This window comes from Trachinotus anak, unplaced genomic scaffold (genome assembly GCF_046630095.1).
Source record: "Trachinotus anak isolate AG129_WGS33_773 ecotype Australia unplaced genomic scaffold, CSIRO_AGI_Tana_v1 ptg000013l, whole genome shotgun sequence".
NCBI lineage: Eukaryota > Metazoa > Chordata > Actinopteri > Carangiformes > Carangidae > Trachinotus > Trachinotus anak.
In genome coordinates this window covers 5,881,346-5,897,029 of record NW_027273864.1, presented here as the reverse complement: position 1 = coordinate 5,897,029, position 15,684 = coordinate 5,881,346, and the positions used below count along the sequence as shown (strand labels likewise).

At 42.2% G+C, this 15,684-nt stretch overlaps 1 protein-coding gene across 2 annotated transcripts in view; it reads right to left on the bottom strand.

Moving 5' to 3' along the window:
* The window catches only part of pdzrn3b (PDZ domain containing RING finger 3b), a 95,244-nt gene extending 82,989 nt beyond the window's left edge, over positions 1–12,255 (bottom strand). The window contains exons 1-3 of one of the 2 annotated variants that reach the window (XM_071493647.1): positions 11,422–12,255; positions 5,691–5,777; positions 3,849–3,956 (exon numbers count right to left, since the gene is read on the bottom strand). In XM_071493647.1, coding sequence (XP_071349748.1) covers positions 3,849–3,956; positions 5,691–5,777; positions 11,422–12,135 — 909 coding nt within the window. In that variant the 5' untranslated portion in view covers positions 12,136–12,255. The remainder of the gene's footprint in view (positions 1–3,848; positions 3,957–5,690; positions 5,778–11,421) is intronic. The other variant, XM_071493649.1, reaches the window with a different exon arrangement.
* Between the last annotated feature and the right edge of the window lie 3,429 nt (positions 12,256–15,684).

The window sequence follows — 15,684 nt, the reverse complement described above, 5'->3', positions numbered from 1 at the left end:
TGACAGTCAGTTTATATATTTGTATAAACATTGCCTTAGCTGGGACACATTCCTGCTGGCTAGCCCCTGTCCACCCATAAAAAAAAAAAAAAACACAAATGCAAACCCCATCCTCCACATTAGAACTGGCATCTCCCAATGTCAGTTTATTTTAAAGTAGTTGTTGCTGTTCACCCTCTGTGACCCAAGAATGTTTGCTGAGGATTTACAAGGCGACATTTACAACGGCAGCCCGGGCGTCTCCATTCTCTTCCTATTTTCACACTCAGAAGCCCACACAGAACATCCCCTTCACCCTGAGAGCTCAGGCACGGTCATTCTGGGATTGTGACATTGGCTTAGTCATATTGCACAAGCAAAGAGGCTTGAAGAAAGTTTTTTTTTTTATGGGAAAATACACAGCAACAAACCCTTGCTGGATTCCCAAGCACAGAAGACAAAATGCTGGGATTACAGTTACATGGTAAATATGTTAACATTGTCTAAATAACATGTAAGTACACAATCAATCAGTTATCTGAAGATGTGATTAGAGAATAAGCCGTGGCTATTGAGCTAAGCCCTACATACCAGACCGATCCCACTGTTAAACTGAATCAGAACTTATTTATCAAATCCTGGCGGCAAACACGGGCAGATCCTGACCACAGTGCTAAGATTTTTCAGCTTGCAGAGAAAAAGCAAACACAGCTCGAGGTTTTTTTATGAGGAAAATGTCTGGCTGAACAAGGAGGCATTCATGTGCTGAATCATACCAGCCTGTAGCTCAGTTAGAGGACAGCCATCTGCTATCACACTCCCCCGCTAAGAGCCTGTTGTAGAGGGACGAGCTGTGGATCATCATGTACATGTTACATCCATATAGACTTACTGGAACTAACACCTCTACTACAGGAAGAGAAAACAGCTCTGTGGCTGTTGACAGCGCTGTGGTTTTCTGCCTCCTCAGGTGAACGTGCTTTTCACTGCTCCATGTAATATGATTGTCCTTTTATAGAGCGGTTGATCCGCATAGCAGCGCTATGCTATGCCTTGTGAATGGCTGTTAGAATTATCACCTTTGTAGGCTTGTAAGCCACATTTCGTGTGTTCGTGAAAAAGGCAAACATTTTCCATTCAACTGTCATGAATTTTACTTTTAAAGCTGCACTCGTCAATATTTTTTCTATGAACAATGCATCAAATGTGTGATGATCCAGCCAGCAACGTTATTTTCACTGAAAAACCACTTGATAAACCCACTGTAGGTACTGCACATACTGAGCACCAAGTGGTAGACAAAGATGGCAACTAACGAACATAGTGGAGGATTCAGCAGATTAAGATAGGTGGTATAAACCAAAACAGAGCTAAAAGGAGAGTGAATGTTGGAGTTACATTCTTTGGGTCTTGCAAATGTTGCTTTATGTCTGCTGGATGTGTAAACAAGCAACTATTTGCTAACACATTTTCAATACAAACTGCATAACCAACTGTCCCCCAAAAAAATAATAAATAAATAAATAAATAAATAAATAAATATATATATATATATATATATATATATATATATATATATGTGTGTGTGTGTGTGTGTGTGTGTGTGTGTGTGATCAAATCTGTTAGACACTTTTCAGATCAGATAAATAATCAACATATTGACTGATAATGAAAGTAACTGTCAGCTGCATCACAAAGAATCACAACAGAAAACCACACATCCTGTTATTCTTGTAGCAGTCATTTTAAAAGGATCAATCAATTTATTCAACTATGGTACATGTAGTATACTTTGATAATATCTTCCCTTCAAATATCATCAACCACATACTAGAACAATTTCTATAGATATAATTTTCAACAGTCACTGAGGTTATAAAGTTATTTGCTTGAGACAAAAAAACACTTCCTGAGAGATGTGATGAGAAACCAGATTTGAAGGCTTCAGCCTTTTTTTTTTTTTTTTAAATTACTTTCCACACAGGATGTTAAATAGGTTACAAACTGCTGGTTTCAGTTCAAAACATTACGATGAAACTGCCTTTAGGTGCTTGGGATTAAATTCCTTTGATTCACCGCTGTAAACCACAGAGTTCACAAATCCAATCACCTGAGGTTAAAGATGCAACCCACTCGGCTGCAAACATGTTATGATGTTGCATTTCATATTGTGGTCTGACAAAACCATGACATGGAAGTTTTTCTTATGCTTGAACCAGCTAACAAAGCAGGAGTCTTCGAAATATGAACCACCCCAACTATCATGTTTCTCGTCCGATGAAAAGCACCAATGTGGAACAGCAACTCTGAACTGTCTATACATTTCTATTTCAATGGCTGAATGATTTATTTTGTTGGTTTTTGTCCAGTGATCCCTCATCTCTTCAAAAGAAAAGGTCACTTAATAGGGTACTTTGCTACCTCCTCAGGCTCTTCACATCCTCTCTGCTCATGTCGTCTCCTTGTTGGGGAGATTTCGTGACTTTGTTCACAATAGCTCAAAAACGAGACAAACACAAATGCAGAGTTATCCTAAAGCGAAATAGTTTACTCTTTTTTTTTTAAGGTAATGAATCTCAACACTAAATCCTACAACCAGATATCTTCTCAAGTAACCAAATACAGCAACATCTGGCCCATACACATGACTCCCCAACCTTCTTGCCCTCACACATGCACACAAGCTCATGCAAACAGACACTGCAGATGAGACGCACTTCCACTCGTGCACGTCCATGTGACATATGAGCTAATCTCTCTTCACTCATCAGCTAGTGGCCCACTTTGCGCTCTCTTTTCGGGCCTAAAGTCTCCAGGATCCAAGTAAACTGCTGGCTCAACTTGTCCTTTGTCCAGGGAGCTCATGACAAATCTCAAGTAGCCGGGAGCTTTGAGACGCTTGATTGTGTTACTGGAGGAGATTATAAACGAGGACTAACATGTCACTTCTTAGTTATGGTGTTGCCATTTTTACAACCACATTATGTGGAACCACAGGGTGAGGCTTGTGCCAGAGGACTTGTGGCATTTTTCTAAGTAGTTAGCGTCGGACTGCATGAATGACAGGATAGAGTGATCAACGGAGTCCAGATGTGGGAGTCTTCTTTTCTTGTAAACACTTTCCACAAACATCTCTGTGTGCAATGCGCTGGTCAAAATGTTCCGGAGCGATTTCACTGAGGTCTGACAATAAAGCCTGCGACAAACCATATTTGTCATCCTGTGGCACGCAGTAATACACACTTGTAATCCACATAAACCTCTCCATTCAGTGCAGCCATTGTGTAAGATTCTGGCTGACAACTGTTCTATCAAAGCAACCTTTGTAATGCTGAGTTTTTCAACGCATCCCTCAAGTTGACCTCAGGGTGAGCTGGCCTTTCCACACATGATTCTGTTTAAAGGCAAGAGGAAGGATGCTACGCGGCAGCTCTGTCGTTAGGGATTTGTCAACTAGGAGGCGGACACAGGGCTGTTTCTCACTCAGAAAAGCCAAAGACAGACATCCTCGCCTCAGGTTTATCTCTGCGCTATCTGCAGTGATGCCCCACTTAACAAAGCCTTCGCCTGAGTGTTGAATGGAAGAAGTATATGTTGAAACTCTAGCAGTCTAGCTGAAGGATTTACTTTCTTGAGCTGAAACAAAAGCCCCAAAATGTAAATTGCTCATTTGACGTGTCACATTTGCTGCTTTCAGATGGAGTTTAATTTTCAGAGGTCACTGAAACAGAAATATTGAGTGATGCTCTCGTGCTTCCTTGCTATCGTCATCTTTACAGAGCAGAAAGCAGCTGTCACATAATCCATCTACAGTACATCAACTTCTGTCTTTTCCTCCTCCAGGAAACACTGCAGCATGAGCCACATACCTCTATTATTCTGTCGTGGATTTGAAGGCCTTCCTCCTTGTCCGCTGGACCATTCTCGACAATCTTGGATACAAAGATCCCTTCATTTGAAGTGCTGTCATTATCGTCCTGTGGAATAAATAGCAGTTATTATCTGGGAAATAATAAGTGGAGTGGTGGTGTGCAAACTTTTTGATCTTTGAAACTAGGGCTGCACAATTACTTGAAATATGAAAGAAATCGCAATATGACCAAGTGTAATATCTGATAAGGATAAAATGTGTCACAACAATGTGCAACAGAGATGTCCTGGCCTACAAATCATATTCTCCAGACAGAAGGGAACGTGTTTGTTTGGTGCAAGCCCCTCCAAAAAAAATTTAAAAATCCCATCATCATTGTTGAATGTTTTTCAGTGAAAATGAAATGCAAAAACGATCATCAACAACTGAAATGGTGACTCACATTTTGCAATAATTGCAATATGATTTTTTTTGCATATCTTGCTGCCCAATATGAAACCTTGGTAAGTTAGTTAGTGCTGACATCTAAACAGAAGAAGTGTCAGGAACATTGAATAACTGTAAAGACACTGAAACTTTGTGCAGACATTCACGTGGGTTGCACACACCAACCAAATTCATGATATGAGTCTCCCGAATTAAAGGGTCAGTTCACTCAAAAAAACCCCATATCTTATCACCGTGCCCAAGTGGAACAGAACAGAACAACTGCAGTTTAACGGTATACTTAGAAACACATCAGTAACAGTGCTAACTCTACTTAATAATTTCTGGTCTGCTTCCTCTTTCAGGGACATCATGTACAGTGACTTTGTAGCAATGCTTCAACAGGCTTACTACTATGCCTTACAATTACTCCTATCTTGAGAGCTGTGGACTAACTAGCCCTTCTAGAGACCACAAAACCTGGCAGCTGATTGGTCTTTCCAAGCCATGCCAAAATAACAGCCACATGAAACACTTGTGTCAAAGGCTAAAGGGATATTAGCTATTTCCATTTTAATGAATGTCTTCTTACACAGACTGTTGATTAGAGGCTAGCAGGAAAAGCAAAAGCCAAGTATTACCTCTGCTCTCTTCTGGTTGGGTTTGATACATGGGTTCTGTCACAACAGTGAGAAAGATTGCAAATCTACAAGACCACGGAGTCCGGTAAAAAAAAAAAAAAAAAAAAAAAAAAACCTTTTTATATTTTCCCACCATAAAAAGTTTTACTGTGATAATCTGTATCGTTACAGAAAAGTGCGTCACTGCGGCTGTGGAAAAACAGTCCTGTAACAGTTGAGTACAGTCCTGGTGAAACTGATATGGGGGACACATTTCAATAGGACCTGCAGACAGAAGATCCATGTATGGAGGATAGAGTTGTAACCAGTGTTGAGATATTTTCAACCCTTCACTCAGCAGAGCAAGTGGCATCATTAATGACTTTCAGTTAAGAGCCTGGAGGCAGACAACATCGTGGCTGTGAAAGTTTCAGGGCGTGATAAAAGACCCTTTCCTCTCCTCCGTGTTTACCTCACCACCAAAATCCCCTCAATTAGAGACAAAACAACTGTGGTCAAAACCATAATCCCAGATTTAACTCTCATAAAACTAATTATAGTTTTTTTAATCTGCGATGCCAAATCCGCTAAACCAGACCAATATATAAACACAATAAAACTTGATAGATGCGGTCCATCTATCCACATGCATGACTGTCTTAAAGCTGTGTCAGTCAGTACAGAGAAAGCTTGTGGCGCTTCGAGTATGTGCTATTCATTCCTGGGTTGCCATATGACACTTGGCTGATCACCGGGGGAGATGAAACCTCCAAGACGCTCGGCTTTCAACCTACCGCGCATGGCCTTCCTCCTATGATGTTAAAACCCAGAGATCCGCCCTCACGCAGAAGGACAACCGTCACGCTTTTAGTCTCGCCTTCCTACAGACAGACAGAGGAGAGACATGTGAACAAAGAGATGGCAGGAGGTTATTCACAATAATCTATTATTAACTCCAGGTGAGCGACAGAATGATGGAACTGGGTACTTAAAGGGGAAGAACAGAAACGAAAAAGTTATCTTCCTATTAGCAGATAATAGAGGAGGTGAAATACATAATATTACAAATAGAGCAAAGAGTAGGGGCGAGGGAAAGTTAATGATAGCGCTCCCTACATATTACAGGCTGATGTGAAAGTGTAACTGAAAGAAATTGGCTTCATGACACCTCTTTATTCACATATTCACTAAGGCTGAACAGTTAATCAATTTTATAGCAAAACCACAATTTGAAAGAGGTGGAATATTGGAATATAACTCACATAGTTAACAATGTCTTACAAGCTGGAGGAAATGAAAGCTTTACACGTGGCTGTAGTTTTCACCAACTATAATGACAGGTGTTGATGGCCAATTGTACTCAACTGTAGCTACGTCATATGAATTCTGTCGAGTTTCCAAAGAAGAGACTGTCTGTCAATGCTCATACCAAGATGGCTCAGTCAAAAGATAACATTACTCACCAAGAGCGGTAGCTAACGGCTAACATTCGCTTGCTAGCTGTTGAGTCTGCATGACAGAGAGCTAGTATATGGCTCATGTTAGCTTGCTCGCTGTCTAATGTAAATGACAGAGCAGCTATCGTTAGCTTGCTGGCTGTTGGGTGTAAATAACAGAGAGCTGGTAAACAGCTAAAGTTAGCTTGCTAAAGTTCACTTATTCTGTCATTTACAACAGTGTAAATGAAATAACAAAAAAAATGCCATCGGATATTTTCAGCGAGCAGTTCAGCCTTAAACCTCACCCTTCTCTGAGGCTTAGACCAGAAGTGTCCAGTTCAAAGAAGAGTCACCAGCCCTTCCCTCTCACAAACCGTTGTCCTATGTAAATGAATACACCAGTGGACTTCTTACTCAGTAGCAATATGACATGAAGAACTCTGGGAAACTCGCAGAGTCAGCTCATAATCTGTTTTCTATGTCAGACTTGGAGGGAAGTTATGAGGTAACATAATTCCAGCTGCCACTCCAGTATGCTGCGGCATAGTGGGACTAAATATAAAGCAGATATTATTGGCATGTACAGTGTCCTGACTTCCATATAGGCTAAAAAGACCATCATGTGCATGTCAGGCCACGCTGGAATGTGTGCTCCTTCACCGTGTCACAGCAGCATTAGCAGCAACACATGCTTCCGAATTACAGCGACCACAGCCGTTATTGTCAACAAGAAGACAGATGGCCATTACGTGGAAATTGAGTTGAATATGACAGAGAATTTGACAAAAAAATAAAAAATAAAGAAATAAATTACAAGCTGTTCAATCCACTTGAGTTATACGGAACCTGCCAGAAGCCTCAAAACAAATTGGATGAATTTTTTAAGGTGTTTTCACATTTCGTCTGCGTGAGCCATTAAAACAAACTCACAGTAATTAAGCAGAGTTTTCTCCACATCTGCGAACACTCTAGCAAAAGCTCTAATCCCTAAGAAATTAAGTGAATCCCTTCAGGAGGTTGTGCATTTGCTAAAACATTACGTATGCCTAGGTGATAAAAACAAAATGTCCTCACCACCAAGTGCAAAACGTGGTCATGCAGACATCATTTGGTTGGGAGGGGGAACACATGGGGTCTGTGTCAAGTAAACAAATGTTTAACATTAACTTTAGTAGGAAAAGGAAGAAGAGGGCAGCTGAGGAAAGAAAGCAAACTTGCAGTGAAACTTTAGTCTGCTGCTCACTGGTTGGACTTGGCACACTCAGGGTGAGCCTTCACCTCGGCACCAGTCACACTTTCCGAGCCTGTCCTCCATCAAACTGCCTTCCCCTCCGTCTGCCTCTTAACACAGAGGATCTAATTATAGTGTAGGTACTGTAATGGAGGGCGAAAAAGGAAAATATTGATTCATGAACTACTGGCCTGTGATCAAGAGGCAGAAACTCAGTGACCTGGTCATCTAAGGCGTTTCAGCTCGGGCAGCCTGGATAAGGTAGATTTCAGAACAATGAGGATAATTACTCAGTGAAGCTGAAGCATGTACGCAAGGGAAGTGGCAGTCTAATCAGTTTCTGTTTTCTCCTGAAGGGTTACTTTCTGAGACTTCTAGACAGCTTTTATTACTGCGATCTCTGTCATATCCAATTGACACCCGTGCGTGAGAGATAATTAATTGGGTACATTATTCTGTTAAATTATCTCATAGATTCATGCTTTAAAATTTGAGCACAATTAGCCTAATCAGATTACTCAGATCCAATTCAGTGGAGGCTCAATCTGGTTGATGTCTTGTGATTTTGATAGATGGTCTTTATCACATCAGTGCAGCACAAACACTGTCATCCGTGGCACCTAAAGAGGAGTTCGGTTCAAAACAAGAGTTCTGAGGCTTAATGGAAAGTGTGACAGCAATTCCAGCAGCCTCGAAGTGAACCCGGGCCAAATCTGAGCTCTTTGTTTTTGCTTTGTTTTATTGCTCTTCCTGGTCCACTGAAGAAGCTTAAATGTGTTGGGACTATTATTGGAAACTTCAGTCAGTTATTCCACAAAGCCAGGTCATCCCTCACAGTCGCAGCCTGGTTATTATAAGAAGACACTAAAATCCTCCATCTGGCTAAGGAAGCCTAAGCTCAGGAGTGACAGAGACTCAAAAAAAAAAAAAAAAAAGAAAACCCTAAAGTAGGTTACCCGTCAGACGTTGCATGAAATGATGGGTCTGTATTCACTCTCTGACAGCGATTCGAGGAACAAAAATGTCATAACAAATCTGTATTAGACCCTTCTCACCACGGACATTTTGTAATGTGAAACACAGCTAGTAACGGATGCACTTCATTTAGTTGTTCCAGCTCTATGGTATTGCGAATGCTGGCTCACTAGCATGGCTTCAAAAGGGAGCCATGATAAATGTCAAAACCTGCGCTTTTTCCTGCTATGACAGGCCAGAACATCCCCCGTGGGAAAGGTTTCACAGGCCCTGAAACTGATCGAATCCGACTGATCGATGATCAACTGATCACTGCGATCAAAAAAGGAAGTTAAGGCGGATTCAAGGGGTGAACGGAGGTGCTGCAACCTCCAACAACACTAGATGTCTGTGTTGCATATAATCGGGCTTTATTGTGTTTTATATTCTGGAGAGTGGCTGTGTTTCTATTCTTTCATTTACATGATGATACAGAGCAACACTGAGCTGCACACACAGATTTATGGGCAACTTTATAACGTTATTCCGCTGTGTTTTGTTAGTGAATAGCTGACTACCACTGTGTAATCACTGTGTTTATGTCCAGTCACTCATACAGAGCTGTGATCATGGTGAACAGAAGCTTTGCAGTATAATGTCACCCTGCTCTTTAACTTCCTATATTTTGTCTTAGCTCTCAACAAGCATCAGGAACATGTACGGGAAAACTCAAAGCAGCAAGTCACAGATGCTGCTGCACCCACGTGGAATCTCTGTCGATGCCACAGCCTGGACGCGTAGCTGTTTTTTGAGGAGGTGCACGCCAGCTACGTTGCAGTCTACGGCATAACCTTGGAGCCAACACATGTAGCCGCCATAAGTACGCCGTACAGCCCCTGAGGGCACCCAGCTACAAGCTCTGAGAGAGTTTCTGTGGCAGCCTGCAAGTCGCCTGCCTCCCACGGCTAATCTCACTTGTGACGCTCTGTTTCATACTGCCATGTGTGCTTTGAGATTCCCCCACCAACAATCCCATTCACTGCTTGACTGGACCCAGTGAAAAAGCCTCTCTAGAAGAAGAAGAAAAAAAAAAAAGCTTTCCAGCTAACGACGTCATCCAAGAAATGTTGATTCTTATCCTCACAACCTGCTCTTTCTCCTGAGCGGATGATTTCTGGAACAATGCCCATGTCTTTCATGTATGTTCAAGGTGTGCCCTGCCCGCAGAGGGGACTTTTATCTTTCAGTTTACATTGGGTTTCACTGGGGAATAATGCACTGGACGTATATATATCTCAGCAGTAGGACTGAGATGCCACTGCCAGATGAACTATGATAACCAGCTGTGCTACAGGCCCAGCGAGCTTCTTTAAACCAGCATGAGCGATTTCACCATTTCCCCGCATCGGTGCTTTTGATGCGCAATTTACCAGTCTACCGGAACACATTTTGCTGGGAACAGAGCCCATAACAAACACGTGAAACCGCCGGGCAAAGCAGAACTTTGTGTGAGAAAATGAGAAAGAAACTTCACTGACAAAAACAGGGAGTTAAGAGGTGTACAATTAAATAAAAGCAGCATCCAAGAAAAGCTGCCATTCATCCAAATTTCATTATGTAACATGGTCAGCAGTGTGCGTCCAATCTGGGCAATTTTGTCGTGAATCAAAAGCTCCTCCTCTTGTTCTTGGACAGATTTTATAACTGCGCCTGATTACAATCTGACCACTCCCCTCAGCTGATCACAGCAGCACAGTGCTACCACCATTCACTTGTTCAGGTCATTAGCTGACTAATAAACTTCTGCACATTGATACTTGGTCATTGGGTTTTTAAATTGGCACCATAAAACATCCTCACACCAGAGGTTCCTTAACGTTTTCCTAAATAGAGGCCTGATTTAAGCCCAGAGGTTGAGTCATTTTATTAACCAGAGATTTAGAGCAAATGCTGCATCTTTGAACCCTATAAACAGAAGGGAATAAATAAAAACCTTTCCCATCGTCAAAATGTGACACATCCCCAAAATATTGTCTTTTTCAGGCCTTTTGGCCCCTCAAAAGTCCTTCAAGTGCCGTTGAGGTTCCTATTGAAAATCAATATCTACCACAACTTTGGTGCCAGTAACTCTACTAGATCCCTGATTTTAATTTGTTATGGCTGTCTCGAGGGGAGGGGTGAACATCGATGACAGAAAGCCTCAAACAAGCTCTCTGGGAGCAGGATGTATTACTGGAACCTGGCTCTTGTTGTGTACAGAACTGCAGTAAATATTTGGCCCTCCCCCATTGACTGCCAGCTGGCCAGAGACACAGCTGACATCCATGTCTCAGAGCAGTCAGTGAAGAAACAAACCTCTGAGCACCGTAGGGCGCCTGAAAAGTTGCTTCCAAGAAGGAGAATTGTCAGAAAAAAAAAAATACTCATAAACAGTTTGACTTCCATTTTCATCTGCGATGAGGTAAAAAAAAAAAAAACAAAAAAAAAACTAGTAACCCAAAACAATGTGGAGGCCAAATAAAACTGAAATACTAAGCCCCACAATGTAAGCAAACATGTTGAGAAAGATATTTTAAAGCCTATAAAGTTGGCTCTTAAAGGTTTGCACAGCAGGATGTCACCAAAGATGGGTCACAATGTGTGCTGCTGACTCCTACATGAGGAGACCACTGTGCTGTCCAGGTCCACGGTGTCAGAATGAACTTTTGGGAGTCATTGTAAAACATACATTTCGAGATGTAGGGGCATGCTTTACTGTATTCCTCTTATTTGATGCACTTTAACAGAGTAGGCCTTACAGGACTGCCTTCAACAGCAGCAATAGCAAGAGGGAGAGAGAAGTGTGGATAAGAGGGAGAAAAGCTGCCTGTGCTCCCTGCAAGCAGAAACTTTGTCGCTTACCTTGCAGGAGAAAGCCACGGTTTTGGTGAGGGAGTCAATCCTCTCGCTGTACTCGGTGAATTTCTTCTGATATTTCAGCGCTGTCATCTGCAGCTCGCTGTGCACGGCGGAAAGTTGTGCCAGGAGTGACTTCTCCCGCTTGTTGGCTTTAATAGTCTGCTTCTTGAACTCTCTATCCAGGCTGATGATTTTGTAGTGCAGCGCGCTGTTGTGCGCCTTCAGGGCTCTCAGGCAGCAGTGGCTGTTAAGTTTCTGCTCTTTGTGGGTGAGCATCAATCCGCAGCCGCTCTCGCATATCCCCACCGGCCTGTAGTCGCACGTCTCCCGCATGTGAGCATCCATGTCCCGCAGGTTGAGCACCTCGTTGCATCCTTTATTCCTGCACTTCGCCGGAGAGTAGTCGCACATCTCTGCGTGCTCGGCCAGATGCTGCAGCTTCACCACCGCATCGCAGCCCCTTGCGTGGTTGTCACATTTAATCTCCAGCTTCAGGATGAGGTTTTTCAGAGGGAGGACGTGGTTCAGCTCTTTGGTGGAGATCCGCTGACATTTGACGGGGCAGCTGCTCTGCTGGACGACCCAGGGCAGCACGCAGCCGGAGCAGAAGACGTGCCCGCACGGAGTCGTCAGCGGGTCCTCCAGGACTTTATTGCACAAGTTGCATTTGAAATCCGGGTCCACGGTCCCCTTGAAGCGGTCCAGCTCGAATCCCATGGTTTTCAAAGTCCAAATCCAAACTTGGGTACTCCCCACCCCCGCAGATCTGAGTCGGAGCAGTGGGGCGTTTTCAGCTGGTCATTGGTGGAGCGCTCACAGACAGACTACAAGCTCTCCTCACTGTCTAAACTCTACTAATTGACCGAGACTTTTGGTGCCTTCAGGCGCGCCTCGTAAACTTATACTTTAAAGTTCCAAAAGTTTGTAAACCTAAAAAAGAATAGCTTTAGTTAACTTTTCAAGTAGAAGCAGCTTTGTTGTGGAACTGCAAAATGAAAAAAACAACATCTGGATAAATTAGACTGTTATTAAAAGTTAGACCGTAAGAATGAAAACAGAAAGTTGTGGTAGAAACTGTTCTGCAATACGCAAAGATTTGATCCTCTATTGATCACACTGCACACGTGGTCTTTGTTATAAAAAATATCAACTCTCTATCTCTCTCCTGTGCCGTTCGTGTGACCTTAACCGCTACAAACAACAGTTCTTGCAGTCAGTGAAGGCATCATTCCTTGGGGCGAAAGTGTGGCGGAATTTGTACCGTAACTACTCTATCAACTGCGCATGTGACATTCAAAGTTTGGCACCCTAATATTTTTTGCTGTCAAAATAGGCCTGTGACGGTTTTATACAGAGTTGACATTTTGTTGCTTATCCAACTGTCTGGAGCCACTGAACGCACCATGGTTGTAATTTATTTGTTCAAAATATAGGCCGATTAAGACTAAAATGACTAATGTGAGGTGTTATAAACTGTAGGAGACTCTAATTTGCTTTCACTCGCAGACTGTGATTTTAATACAGTCTAGACAGTGTAGTCTGTAGGAATTATATTATAGTTTGACAATGCAGGACTGCAGCCTTATAACTATTGTATATTCATCACCTGAATATTTCTAAGTGATAAACTGCCAAATTCCAGTACGTAGGCCTAAGTGTAAGACAAGGTGACATGACAGTTAGATAGTTACAACACAGTGGGTGAACGTTCAGGCATGCACAACACTTGTGAAAACAAGCAAATTTGGAAGGACATTACCAGCACAACCACAAGCAAGGCTTTCAAGTTGCAACACACTTTGAGTGAGGAGGAGATCAGGTAAAAGTTGGGAAAATCGACCTGGATCACAATGTGTGGTATGAAAATGAATATTTCAAGCACCACCGTGGGATTCGTGTTTGAACACACCTCTCACTGCTCTCCTTATATAAAGATAGCACCGTATTACACTGTTTTACCACTTTGATACTTTGATTTGAGTGCATTTTCAATCCCAGCAGGAGCTCCTATAGTATTGGATGTATTTGAATTGTAAATGAAACTCCTGTGGGCACACAGGGTGTGCTCAGTGAAGGAAAAGAATAGCTTCTGCTGCTCAGGCAGAAAAAGCATCTGCTGGGTCTGACCCTGTCTTGATTAGATACCCATGCCTACCGGTTGCCTTGTCTTTCGGAAATCCAGTTTTATGCAATGCCATGCTCAATAAAACCTTTCCATATGTGAATTATCCAGAACTAAAAACAAGGGCTTATCAAAGACTTCATGGACAAAGTGTGACAGAGAGAGTCTGAGCTTGCGGGTAATCCTATACTGATGTTGTGGGATGTCTTAGATGGGGTGGAAAAAAACTCCCTGTGCAGTCACTCCAAAGGTCCTTGTTCTGTGTATATGCAGCCTGTTTCATACTCATTGTGCAATTACACATTTTTCCTCTCAGGTACTCTGTAGGTCATGGCTTGATTTTTAAAAAAAATAACCTTTAATATACTTAATACATGGTGTGTTAAGAAATGTTTAAACAGATGTGGAAAGATGAACAGATGACAAATGAAAGTGTGGGCTGCTGTTTTACTTTCGCACCTGTTTCTTCAGTCAGTTTTCAGAAGGTAATTGGATTTTTGCTGATGTACATCAGTTTTATACTGTATGGCTATATACTATTTCACGGTTCAGAGCTTAAGGTTGCTATGGCATCCAACACTTTTGGTCAGGGTACCTTTGGAAGTCCATATTGTGTTCAGCGCGGCAGGATCAAACCAGTGACCTACCAGCTACACACAGCCTCTCGACCTCTGGGCCAACCTGCCGCCTGTGATTTATTATTTCAGCCCAGGAACAAACAACCTGCCTGTCTGTGCATGGGTGTTTACTGTGAGAGTCAGTTGTTTGGTCTGACTGAGTTGGAGAAATGTTGGCTCTCAAAATGGAGTCAGAATAAATAAGCAGTTGTTTTTGTGTCAGAGTCAGAGTGAGCAGGAACGTATGGCAAGTTCTTGGATTTTTATGATACAGTATGTTAAAGAAACTGATATGGTATCTGAAAGACTAGTTTGTTTAGGAATGTTTTCCAGAGGCTGGGTGAAGTGGCAACAGAGGGGGCTTAGACAAGTCCATGTTGGGTCCAGCCTAAAGACAGACACCGTCCCAGTGGAGATAAGAGTTAATCCCACTCCTCCAACCTAAACTGTGAGTGAAGGATCAGGACAGACTGGACTTAAATGCTCTAACCAGACCTGCGGGACAAAACAGCAACTGAAGATAATTTCCACGCAAGAGATCAGGCCTCCAGTTTTGTGGCTTTATGGCACCAGCTGATTCTGATTTAAAGACGTTCAACATTTTGGTAGGTGCACTTATTTGCTTTCTTGCACAGAGTTAGATGAGAAGATTAATACCACACACTCATGGCTGTGTGCTAAATGTATGATTTGATTAGCTTAGCATAAAGAATCAAGGATTTAAGCAAATCAGCCTAACAGCACCTTTAAAGTTCATACATCTGTACAAAAAGCAAAGTAAGTAAAACAAAAATAAGTTGTGGTTTTGCAGGGATTTGTGTTTTGGACTATTTCCTGGCTGGGCGCAGTGACTTCCTTTTTTATGGATTATATAATCAAGATACAGTATAACATGTCGATTAGAAGAATAATAGGTGCTATTAGTTGATTTTTTCCCCCTTTAATTCTGGACAGAGCCAAGTTAACTGTTTCCCTCTGCTTCTTTATGCTATGCTAAGCTAATAGGCTAGCTGTAGCTTTATATTTAGTGTACAAACATGAGTGCCATCAATCTTCTCATTTAAGTCTTGATAAGAAACCAATCAAGACTATTTCCCACAATGAATCCGTCACATACTGGACACACAAATAGTATGAACACAAAAGTATGCTAAGTAATGCAGTGACATGGACAGAGTGGTTCAGGGTTTAGATGTTGAACCGTCTTACTTGAAGCCTTTGTTGTAGAGCAACAGAGAGGTCTCGGTTTCAGCATGTGTGATGAGGGTGTTTTTTATATGGCTTTGGAGTCGGGCCATTTAGTAATCATCACCACTCTTCTTTAGATATGTCAAAGACATGAGGGCCATGTGGGAAACTACAAAGATGAGTTATTGCTCCTCGGGATGCCTTTTCATGTTGCACTGAAACATGATGTACTTACAAAAGGAATACACTATCCATCTCACTGTGGTTTCCCATGTGCCTGCAACTCCCTCAGGAGTCAGTAATATTGTCAAAACTAAGTCTAGCCCCCCAAATGATTTA